This window comes from Centrocercus urophasianus, unplaced genomic scaffold, assembly GCF_019232065.1.
Source record: "Centrocercus urophasianus isolate 14NV4802_14NV808 unplaced genomic scaffold, USGS_Curo_1.0 seq_21, whole genome shotgun sequence".
Taxonomy (NCBI): Eukaryota; Metazoa; Chordata; class Aves; order Galliformes; family Phasianidae; genus Centrocercus; species Centrocercus urophasianus.
In genome coordinates this window covers 14,073,595-14,086,327 of record NW_024884767.1, presented here as the reverse complement: position 1 = coordinate 14,086,327, position 12,733 = coordinate 14,073,595, and the positions used below count along the sequence as shown (strand labels likewise).

Here is a 12,733-nt window from a genome sequence, read left to right as displayed (position 1 = left end):
CTTCCTTCATCTGCAATTCAGCGTCCTACCAGAGTAGGCACCTGAAGAACCTGGGGCAACTCCCTTATGTGTGCAGACCTTCAGCAGACACAATCTGACAATTCTGTCACATTGACCAGCATGCAAACATTACACAAATCCATTCATCATCGTCCCTTATAGGGACAGGACAAGGGGAAACAGTTTCAAACTATGCCGGGAGCTTCAGATTAGGTGTTGGGGAAATTTTTCACTGAGAGAGTGATAAGGTGGGGTAAGACATTGACCTGGGGAGGTGGGCATCCCATCCTTGGACATATTCAAGGCTAGGCTGGACGGGCCCTGGAAGAATTTAAACTAGAGGATCTTTGAGGTCACAGAATCATAGAATGGATTAGGTTGGAAGGGACCTCAAAGATCATCAAGCTTCAACCCCTCTGCCGCACGCAGGGACACCAACCTCCACTTTTAATACAAGACCAGGCTGCCCAGAGCCCCATCCAACTGGGCCTTGAACACCTCCAGGGATGGGGCACCCACAGCCCCTCTGGGCAGCTTGTGCCTGCACCTCACCGCTTTCAATCTAAGCTATTCTATGATTCTATGATCACAACAGCTGCCTTCTAGTTCACTAGTTTCACTGCCAGAAAACAAACAAACAACAAACAAACAAACAGATAAAAACCTAATCTCCTTCTTACAAATGTAACTACAAATGTCCAACTGAGAAAACTACAGCATCACACAGAGACTGCAGGAATCAACTCATACAAAGTTTGGGGAGTAAAGCAGAGATAAGAGCCACCAACAATTGCAAGATAAAGTTAGTCTTCAGTAAGATCCACCAGAAGATTCACAGAGGGTCAACGTTTGTTCAGAGAGAGTTACCAGAATAACCTCTATCAGAATTTTAGATGGCGAAAGAACTAGCTAGGTATCATCACATAAAGCAGGTTGTACGAAATATTTATTTCTTAATCTGTACCTAAAGAAGTAAGTCATTACAATTCCACGGCCTTCTAACATATCCACCTCACAAATACAATGCTCCAAGACTCTCAGATCCACAACATGCACGAACAGCACATAAAACCTAAACACTGAGTAGTAGAAAGATCAAGTGCCTTTTGGATCATGCAGCCTTTAAAAGGAGCAGAACTTTGTAAGTGGATTTTTTGTGCCATTTGCTAACCATTTCTAAACAATTCCAAGCCCTCTAGGGCCCAAACTGTCAACTGAGAAACACTATTATCATAATATCACAAACTCAGAAATGAGACAGAGTGGAGGAGCACAGCATTGGCCACACAATGCCAGCATTTTTTCAGGACAGAATTTACTAATCTATGCACTAGAAGCACAGTACTGCTTCAAACTATTTTAAAGAACAACTAACTATTCCTGTTCCTATTCAAGCATGACCTATTCTCCTATCCTGGACAGAGGGCAGAGTACCAGAGCATGCAGTTGATGATACCGGATCATGTGGAAAGAAAAACTTCAGGAGAAGAAAAAAGAGATACGGTAGTTTGGAGGGAAGGAATAAGTCAGGAGCCCATGGTGGGAAACAGAACGAGAAGGCAAAGGAAAGGTATGAAGTGCAAGGATATTTTGTGTTTTAAATCCAAGGAGGAGTAATGAAGAGCTCAATTTTCAGGATTGTGCTGATCAACTGAATGAGCTTTATGTTATTAAAGTGTCACCCTACAGAAGTACAACACATAGCGATGCCTTGGAAAGACTGTGAAGAAAATTTTGGTACAAGTATACCTGTGTCATTCGTGACAATTAGAATCTCAGCTTTTCTTATTAAAGCCTCAACAGCCTCACACATCACAGTCTTCCCCAGCAAGTTTTGTGACTTAAGACTTCCCGGCTACAATTCAGAATGCTATTTGAGAAAGGAAGTTGACTGTTTGGTTCCTTTGAAACCATTACCTGATGTCCCATCTTCTGTTGAATAAAGAACTGAATTTTTCTGCAGGTCTAATCAATGCAGTGAACTGTTCTGGTCTCCACCAGATCTATCAACTTGACACATGATGGCATGCAAAATTAGCACACACTAAAAGCATATACTGAAAACAAACCAACAACCCACACATACTAAAACGAGTAGAAAAGTTCAAAGCAAAAGTCCTTTCTTTCAACAGCATGATATCAGAATTCAGATTTAATTAAGCTTATTCATTATCTTATCATCCAGATCATTAATTGTTAACAGTACTAACATGCTGCAGGCCATTCTTCCAATTTGATATGATCTTCTATGTGTAAAACACGCTACTGGCATCTGATTACTCTGGATCTATTAGGAGAGTCATAAAACACCAAAACCTTAAGATAGAAGTCATCTATTGTTGGATGCCTTCTACTGAAAGATGCTCTGGCATCCTTTCATTATTAACTGTTCCTATTTGATTTTTATAAAGCTCAATTAGTTCTTAACAAACCTATACTCAGCCAATTATAGTCTGTAATCAGACTGATCATTATCTCGGCATAATTTTAAAGAAAGAAGTATATTTTATCTTTGCCCAATTTCTGTTACTTTTATCTTCTGGAAGATCTCAGTGTCATGGTTTTATGATTTTTGATTATCGGTACTCCAATCATATCATCATGTAGTGCACTGGAAGTTGAAGTGTTAATGCTACAGTTCCGAGTACATGTCCCAGAAGAGAAGAACCACTACGTTCCCCACAAGACTGCTTGCTGTGTTGTCATCATTTCTGCTCAGGGGGAACAGATATGAGGCCTTGGTAGTTCATCTGACCTCTCTTTCTTCATCAGGCTCTCCTCCCTGCTCAAACAGACTGTGCATCTCACCTCAGTGTTACGGTGAGGCCTTTCCACCTTTTGGGCACTCTCTCTCATTGTCTTTGATTCATTAGCTTCAATTCTAATTATATTGTGTTATAGTGTGTTATCTTGCATTCCGATACCATATTTGATAAATGAGTTTGTTTCTCCTCAGATCATTGCTGCTGTTTTTAATTATTTTGGGGTCCCTGTTTCCCTTTTCTGGAGGCGTGGATCTGTGAAAATCCTCTGCCTCGCTATTTGCAGAACCAGCCCACAAACTGTTGACATTTAGGAAAGAAAATGCACACAGAATAATTCAGACTCTGTCTTTAAGAACCTTACATCACACTTTTTCAAGTACAACTAATTGAAACATAAATCCAAGTTCTGTCTAACTTTTTTATTTCCCCAACATAGAAGCACAGAATTGTATGTGTTGGAGGGCCCACTAGAGGTCACTTGGTCCAATTCCCCTGCATTGCATAGGGACACCTACATCTCAACCAGGTGCTCAGAGCCCCAGCCAGCCAGACCTTGGCTGTCTGCAGAGAACGGGCATCCAACCACCTCTCTAGGTGACCTGAGAAATGCAGTAAGGATACAGACTGTTCAGAGCAGGGCACCACAGACAGATAAGAGCGCGCTGCCATGTCGAAATTATTTCTGTTCCAGCAAGTTTCAGCAACTATTTACAATACACCTCAGTAATTTCTTCTGTACACCTGGCAGATCACTGCTCCATTGAAAAACCCCAGTCCCTTTCTCCCCCTCACGCTGACCACAGGATGGGATGCCCGACATATATGACCTTTGCTTTCGTACTCACATTCTCACTTGCAGATATAAAAAAAATAGCACTCAAGCTCTTCTTTATCATTTTTTATTATTAGATCTCAAACTATTCTACAGACGATGTCTTACAAGGTATTATTATGATCCTTAGAGGATCAGGACCCAAGAGCCTTAACCCAAGGCAACCCCCTGAACCCTGGAACAGGCTGCCCAGGGAGGTGGTGGAGTCTCCTTCTCTGGAGATGTTCAAGTCTCGCCTGGACGCCTACCTGTGCAACCTGGTGTAGGGAACCTGCTTTGGCAGGGGGTTGGACTCGATGATCTCTGGAGGTCCCTTCCAACCCCTACATTTCTGTGATTCTGTAACCCCGCCCCCCCGGAGTCTCCATTTCTGGACAATTCTTCTTTTGACAGCCAAGGCTTCTCTGAGGCCATCCTTCCTGTCCCCCTCCCTCATCTCTCCCTTAGGGAGGGGGACAGAGGTCAAAGACGTGATAGAGGCAGCTATTCCTATGTTTCAGGTAGGAAGAAGTGCTAACTTCAGCAAGAAGATCCAGTCCAGATTCTTCACTGGGACTTTTTTTTCCCCCAAGATTAGATAATCAACAATTTAAAACAACAATACAAAGTAAAAACAGAACAAAACAAAAACCCTGCAACAAGATAAATGAGTTTTCTTTTTTTGAACAAAAAAAAAGTAATGGTCTTTTTTTCTGGAACTTGTTTGCATGTAGATTCCCACTTCCGTTTGTCTCCCCCATAAAGGAAAGTATCCTAGAGCAGGACACACTCCTGATTCAGTGTTAGTTTTCTCTTGAGATACTGCCATTAGCCAGCAGTGGTTTCACAACTTGTGTTATCTTGTAGCAGTTCTGATCCAAGTTCTGCTTACATTCTGTAGCTCCTTAGTTTTATAAATGGCATCCTCTGTGCAGTTATGTTCTCTTTTCTGAGGATGACCGGGAGCCTGGGACCTTCAAAGCCAGTAAGGAAGAAGTCAGCACCACGAAAGCTTGAAGCTGATAGGCAGCAGAAGGATCTGCCAACTGTGCAAGACCTTCGAAGCCTGATGCGGAAAAAGGGAACTGACAAGCAACAAGGTTGGTGAAAGAAAAAGGCCACTTGCCTTATGAAATGGCATTTAGTTATCCTAAAGACATTACTAAGGATTAGGAGCAGGGGATATCGATCATAAGTAAATTAGTAAGTTGTAAAAAAATAAAAAAAATGTAATAATTAGTAAGTAGTTCATAAAAAATGAACAGCCATTAAGAAACACACGGAAAAAATTCCAGTTGCATGGATAATTTTTTTTTTTCTCACCAAAAGGGAAGTTACTGACTTCAAAGAGAAGTTAAATTCTCTTATGTTAACAACTCCTATAAAATACTATTAGCTAATAATCCCATTAAAAATAAATGAGAATAAGAAATAGCTTCAACATTTGTTACGATAATGTTCAGTGACATCAAAAAGTTTGACAAAATGGGACATACTGCTCAGTTTTTCCACACTACAGTCTGCCTTACTGGACACTTAGCTTCAAAGAATACAATAAAACCACATAGCAGTATGCCTGAGCTTTATACTACAGCCATTTTTCCTTAGTTACTAATGCCAGTAGAAAGAAAAATAGAATAAGCTGTATAAATGTCAGGGTTTTATGATTTTTGTTATCGGTATTCGACAACATAACATCCTGTAAAGCACTGGGAGTTAAAGAGCTAAAGGAGTTAGTGCTCCAGTTCTGCAGACTGCTGAATTTCCAGGTACCAGTATCTCAGAAGAACTGCACACACCCGAGGACTGTGTTTTCATTTTCCATTCAGAAGGAAAGGTAAAACTGTTCACAGGTCACAAGATCACTCTCTTATTTTCGCTGCCTCCCTTGGCAGCAGTTTGCCCTGACCATATGGCCTTCAGCTTTAGAGTAAGGCCTTTGGTTGTGGGCACCCTCTCTCTCATTTTGCTTATTAACCTCAATTCCAATTATATTGTATTACATTTTGCTATCTTACATTCCGATATCATGTGTAGAAAATTAACTTTCCTCCTCAGATTGTTGCTGCTGTTCTGTTTTTAGGTCCATCCCCCATCTCCCTACCGTTCGTTCCCCCTTCCCCCTTTTACCCTCCCCCTTTTCTCGAGGTGAGGGTCAGTGGGTCCTATGCCCCACCAGTCACACAACTGGTACAAACCAGCCTGTAAACGGTTGACATCCTCCCCTCTCCTCCCCGCCCCCCTTTTCTTTTGTTGGGCCATTAGGCCTGTGGGCACGCTGTCTCCCCGTCATGCACACAGGCAGATCTAGAGATAACTCTGTGACAATAAAACACACTGGCTAACTCTACTGCCTTTAAAACTTGAGTAGTTCCACCTAACCTGTCTGATTATATCCCTTTCTTGAGTTTGATGTTCACGTAAGGACTGGGCAGCTAACTCATGTTACAACACCAAGGGTTTCAGAAAACAGAAGTTTGAATATATTCCTCTGACTGTTTCTTAATTGTATGAAATGCAGACTCTGAAATGTTTATGTCTTTAGCAAATATTAATCCTTGGCATACTTGTTAGACAATATTTAACAACGGTATAGTTTTTCTTCAGCCCAAATTAAGCACACAGATTGTTTCTCTCATTTTTTTGTCTATATCCATACATCAGTTTTTTCCCATAGCTTATTCCCTTCTTTCAGTTCTGATGCTCTGAGAGGATCTAAGGAGAATAAAGAATAAAAACCCACAAAATTCATGCAACTGTGGCACCACAAACTAAAGCAAGCTCCAGGAGAAACAGAGAAAACAGAGCAGAACCATGTAAAAAACAGCACAGTGCTTCACATACAGTCTTATCTGATATAATACTATTGTGCTGTATCCAGACAAAAGCACTCCTCCCATTACAAGCCTCACAGTCTCTCTGGCAGCTCCTTAGTGGAGATGGATGAAAAATAAAGTCTAAAAACATACCATGAGAGCGAGAGCTGTTTTCAAGACACGGGGAAAAACTGGGGTTAGGACAAAGTCAGTTTCAAGAAGGCTCAGACAATTTCTGTGAAGAATTCCTAAAACGGAGCTGTGTTAATCTTTCACGTGGTTAAGAAGAGCACAGAGAAATAGCCCAGATCTGAAGTAAAACCCTAATACAAATTTTTCTTAACTTTTCCAACTCTATGACTTTTCCAACTTTTCCAGCAATGTGCAGAAGAATGCAAGGACTAACAAAGGCCTTAATACCACCTAATAAAGGTGGTATTTTGCTGACTCTTCTAAATGATGTTTAGAACTTCCTTGTTAGAGGGCTGGACTGAGGCCAGAACAAGAACTGTACACTGCTGAGACCAAGCTGCTTTTGCAGTTAGGAACTCCAGCACCTGTAAAACGTAGCAGAGTAATATTACTTTTCTCCCAGGTCATCCAAGTCAGCTTTTTACTTCCCTTCTGTTACATGGATGATCTTCTGAAAACCTATTCACTGTAGCAAATACAGCTGTCCTGTTCCTTAGTCTCTTCACAGATGAGAGCTAACAGCCTCTGCTTAAGCATTTTGTTCCTGATGCTGCTTTACAAATAGCAGACAATAGGCTGAAGGGACATCAAGCAGTAACTCACCACTAAGTAAACCTCTCTGAATATACTTGCACGGACCCATAAAAAACATCTTGTAGATGAAAAAAACATATTTTACCGCCCTAGGGCTAAAGAATTGCATTTAAAACATTATGAGCTCAATACCAAAAGAAGCTGATAAACTCTTTAACAAATCTACCTTTTGTACATTTACAGGGCTCACTGTAATTTTATAAACCAACTGACTTTATAGCAAAAATTACTTGTGAAGTGAATAACAGAAGAGCTCTTCAGTCTCATCTTTTAGTAAAGTCTGTATATTAGGGCTTATTTCAGAAGATGCATCACCTCAACATTACACTCCAAGTTCTCCTCATTATAACCATACAATGGTTATCTGAAGCTATCCAAAAAAAGGAATGTTGAGTTTGAGTACGTTGCATTTGTGCTGGCTAATGAAGTACAGAAGAGCTATATTCTGGGCTGCATTAAAAAAGGGGTGGCCAGCAGGGAGAGGGAGGTGACTGTCCCCATCTACTCAGCTCTTGTGAGGCCCCATCTGCAGCACTGCGTCCAGGCCCGGGGCCCCCAGCACAGGAAAGATGAAAAGCTCTTGGAGTGGGTCCAAAGGAGGGCCACTAAGACAATCAAAGGGCTGGAGCACCTCTCCTACAAGGAAAGGTTGAGGGAACCAGGTTTATTTATCTTGGAGAAGACTGTGGGGAGACCTCCTTGTGGCCTTTCAATACTTGAAGGGTGCAGGAGGGAGACAGGAGGGTGAATGGCTGCTTAAACGAGTACATAGTGATAGGACAAGGGAGAATGGTTTTAAACTGAGACAGTGGGGAGGTTTAGGCTGGATCTCAGGAGGAAGTTTTTCACTCAGAGGGTGGTGACTCACTGGAACAGGTTGCCAAGGAGGCTGTGGATGCCCCATCCCTGGAGGCATTCAAGGCCAGGCTGGATGTGGCTCCGGGCAGCCTGGTCTGGTGGCTGGCGACCCTGCACATCACAGGCAGGCTGAAACTAGATGATCATTGTGGTCCTTTTCAACCCAGGCCATTCTAGGATTCCATGAAGTGACTCTCACTCATAGCAAAAATCACTTGTTAAATATTCACTCGCTACTTTTTCTAAAAGATGACAATTCCATGTTGAAGGCACTAATCCCTTATGAAGCAAGATGCAGATAAGTCTCAAAAACAGACCTACCATCTCCAGAGGAGTTTTCTACTATTGCTATCTCCTGGGCCATGTTTCTGTTTGCTACTGAAATCCCCCTTAGGCCTGTTCCTGGAGCTCGTAATGCTCTCAAAAGTGCAGTTCAACCAACGCTCAGAAACACTCACTCTGAAACACACATGATGCTAACTTGGAGTGAAATTTAGGAACATTTAAGGAAAAGTTCATCAGAAATCTGAGTGGTCTGTGTAATGTCAGCATCTCTCAACTGTCCATATGGAGCATAACGACAAAGGTCTCACAGTAAGTGCTTTAAAAGACAAATATACAAAACTCAATAGAGTTTACACTGTAGAAAAGCATCAAATTGCAGATCAGAGAATGTGCTGAGAGGAGGCAGCACATGCTTTAAGTGAGCATACAAAGTTTTCTGACATCAGAATCATTTCCATGGGGACAGTAAACAAATGTAAAGAAAAGTGATCCTAACATAATGGTTGGAAGGCATACATTTTCTTAGTTTACATTTCAGAACCACAACTGTCAAAACAATTACTAGACTGGGGGAGGAGGGGTAAAGAAAAAAAAAAGAGTGGGCAGCTGTTTAGATAAAAGATATCACGACCCTTGGGTTTCATTTCTAAAGTGACTGCCAGCTGTTAGAGATTTTCAGCACCTTTCCAGTTCCAAAGGGACAACAGTGGGGACTGAAGTTTACTTAGCCTTTCGGTAGGGTCATACTCTCAGGTTTCAGGTTAGATGACAAACTCGAAAATATCCTCACTCTGGCTCAGCTCTCTGGAGATCCTCACAGCACAGGACTCAGTGTAAAATGTAAGTTACCATCACCTCTTACAGCTTTTACATTTGGAAACCCAATTTTTTTTAAATAATTGTGCAAGAGTCCTCAACGGGACCTTCCAGTACTTGAAAGAAGCTTACAAGCAGGTAGGGAATAGCTTTTTTACAGTCTGGCAGTGAGAGAACATGGGCAAAGGACAGAGAGGAATGGCTTTAAACTGAAAGAGGGAAGATTTGGGTTAGATGTTAGAAGGAAATCCTTTACTCAGAGGGAGGTGAAGCTGCCCGGAGGACATGTAGATGCCCCATTCCTGGAAGTGTTCAAGGCCAGTCTGGGACCAGCGATATGAAGCTGCAAAGCAAGGATATTGGTAAAAACATAGGGAAACGAGATACTCTGGAAAAGCCATACAAATTTTATACCTCATGTCATCACATCCTGGGCCCTGCCTCCACAGCGCCTTACAGTGACTATCGACCTTCTCACACTGACACCTGCGGCCATACCTGAGGGAGCACCCGCAAAGGACATCTGTTTCTACCAAGCGCTCAACAGAACTGTCTCACCTTCCCCCACGACTATCCACAGCTTCATCTTTACCCGCGAAAGCCACCTGCCCGCTGACGGCTGGGGCGCGCAAGTTTCGCAGCCCCAACCTCCACACCCGCTGATGTGTCGCTCCCGCAGTCCCGGAGCAGGGCAGCTCCCAGGCACGGGCAAGCTTACGCCGGTAAGCCGTGCCCCCGCTCAGGAGCCCACCGCCACCTGGGGACAGCGGAGGAGCGGCGGGGAACCCTCCCCCCCCGCCTCGAGCTCGCCGCCGTCCTCGGGGAGGCAGCGGCCGTCGCGAGCTGCCGGCAGGGAGGAGGGGGCGGTCGATCTGCGCTCCGGCGGAGGGTCCGGCCTGGCGGCGGGGACGCGTGCCAGCCGCCTGCCACCGCTGCGCTCCGAGCGGCAAACTTGCGAGAAGTTGAGACGGCACTTCGCGGAGGCGGCTCTGCGCCGCTACCTGCTGATGAAGCCGTCGCCGTCGCCGTCGCAGGCCTGGAAAAGGCGCCTCATCCTCTCCTCCTCGCCAGTGCTGGAGGTATCGCTGCTGCTGCTCCCGGCGCTGCTCACCTCTGCTGCGGCAGCTGCCGCCATCATGCGCCCAGCTCTGGAGGAGGAGATACGACTGCCTCAAGCGCCAGGGATTCCCAGTCCCGCCGCGCCTGCAAAGTGCGGGCGGCAGCACAAAGCCAGCGCGGAGGGGGGGAGCCCCGGGGCGCGGCCCCGCTGCACGCCTACCCACCGCGCGCCCCCGGCCCTGCGCGCTGCTACGGAACCCGGGCGCGTGCCCGCGGAGGGCAGGGGGGACGCGGCCCCACCGAAGCACCGCCCTCGGTCCGGCCGGCCCCCAGCGGGAGCTGCCGGGAAGGTGTGGAGGTGCTTCTGCTTTCTGTGCCCTGCTGGGAGAGTCCTACTCCCTGCCCTTCTTCCACCGGCCTCTGCCCCGCTATCAAAAATCGTGGTGGTCTGTGAGCATGTGGGTGGCCTTGAGAAAGTGAATGTCTGCCCTCTTCAACAGGCTTACATTCTGCCACAGGGACCAACAAGTGCTGGGAAAACCTTGACCAAAGTGGTACTCGGGGGATCGCGTACTTTTAGAGAATCACAGAATATATCAAGCTGGAAGAGACTCCAAGGATCACTGAGTTCAACCCTTGGCTCCAGACAGCACCATCCTATAATATTCAAATTCTGTATTTGGAAGCACTATCTGGATGCTCCCTGAATTCCAACTCTGCCCTGGGTTTCACGCCTCCCACATGCTGGTGAAGAGCCTTTCCCTAACCACCTCCATCTCCCCCTCTCCTGATGCAGCTCCTTTAAATTTCCTTGGGTCCTCTCGCCGCCCCTTCGCTCCCAGTGAGGAGCTGATGACAGCCTCTCCTCAGCCTGGCCCAAACCCAGAGACCTCAGCTGCTCCTCACACGTGTTGCCATCCAGACTCTTCCTCAACTCCATAGCCTGTCTTCGGACACTCTCCAATAGCTTTCTTACACTGTGGCTCACAGACCAGCACCCGCTCCTTGCACTGCACAGCAAGAAAGACATCGAGGCCCTGGAGCATGTCCAGAGAAGGGCAACGAAACTGGTGAGGAGTCTGGAGCACAGGCCTTATGAGGAGTGGCTGTGGGAGCTGGGATTGTTCAGTCTGGAGAAGAGGAGGCTCCAGCAGATCTCAGCACTCTCTATAACCACCTGAAGGGAGGTTGTAATGAGCTGGCAGTCGGCCTCTTGTCTCGTGTAGCTAGTGACAGGACTAGAGGGAGTGGCCTCAAGTTGCACCAGGGGAGATTAGGCTGGATGTTAGGAAATACTACTTCTCTGAAAGAGTGGTCAGGCACTGGAATGGGCTGCCCAGGGAGGTGGTGGAGTCACCGACCCCGGCGGTGTTCAAGGAGTGTGAAGAGGTGTGGAGGGACATGGTTTAGTGAGAGCTATTGGTGATCGGTGGATGGTTGGACTGGATGATCCTGTGGGTCTTTTCCAACCTTGGTGATTCTGTGATTCCATGAATGCTTTTGCCAACTGCCCGGTCCTCCAATTTGTCAAGATCTCTCAGAAAGTTGTCATAAGGGAGCCAGCGGCTCATCCCAAGTTAGTGTTATCCACAAACTTGCTTAGTACGCCTTCAAGTCCTACATTCAAGTCAGTTATGAGAACACTCACTGGCCCTAAAATTTTTGTTCTCCTATTGCTTGAAGCTGTCACAAGGCAGACGCAATCCCTCTTTTGTTAATGCTGCAGCTTTGTTCGACTTTGGCCAAGCCATGAACACCACAGCTCGACATACTACAGCAAAACACGGTGTTTTCAGCACCGCTGTGTTTGTGCGTTATTTTGTTTGGTGCAGGACTGAACAAGTGGGAGCATTCTTGCTCTTTCTGGCACATCTGATTCCATGCATCTCATTTTACATGAAAAGGAGGTGGTTTGTTTTTCTGCTCCAACAATTCATCATCAAGCAGGCCTAAGTGCCCCATTTCTGAAAAAAAACACCCATTTTTCAAACTTATACTTTGCATATACTCTCTTTCTGTAACTCCCTAGTGATCCTCAGATTGCCAGCCTCCACCTCAAGGTCAGTCCCAAGGTCAGTTCTGCTCCCTAGGTGCATCTCTCTCGAGTGCGCTCACAGCTGCCACTTTCACAAAGCTTGGGTACACTCTGCAGCCCAAATGCAAAAATATCATTACCACTCTACAGAGTTCATTAATAATGAAAAATAACAGCATCTTACAAGACTTCCAAGTTGGTTTCTAAGCACTGAAAGCGAGACCAGCAAATAACTCATCAATGGCAAAACTGCTAATGACTTCTATTTTGTACCAGAAGGTACCTAATTTGATAATGAATACTGTATGAAATGGAGACAATATCAAAATGGACTTGGGAAGCACAAAATTAGCAAGGAAAACTCATTAAGATCAACAGAAAAGTGTTTCACCAATATGAGAAGATATGGGGAATTCTGCTCGTTGATGACATCCTACAACTTCTCCCCAAACACAAAAGGTATTGATATCTGGCATTTAGTCTTCAGAGAACTGATATTGTA

At 45.1% G+C, this 12,733-nt stretch overlaps 1 protein-coding gene across 3 annotated transcripts in view; it reads right to left on the bottom strand.

Annotated features, from left to right (window-relative positions):
- The window catches only part of MCC (MCC regulator of WNT signaling pathway), a 198,290-nt gene extending 187,935 nt beyond the window's left edge, over positions 1-10,355 (bottom strand). For 2 of the 3 annotated variants that reach the window (XM_042823101.1, XM_042823102.1), the window contains exon 1: positions 10,139-10,355. In XM_042823101.1, coding sequence (XP_042679035.1) covers positions 10,139-10,275 — 137 coding nt within the window. In that variant the 5' untranslated portion in view covers positions 10,276-10,355. The remainder of the gene's footprint in view (positions 1-10,138) is intronic. The other variant, XM_042823104.1, reaches the window with a different exon arrangement.
- Positions 10,356-12,733: the final 2,378 nt, after the last annotated feature.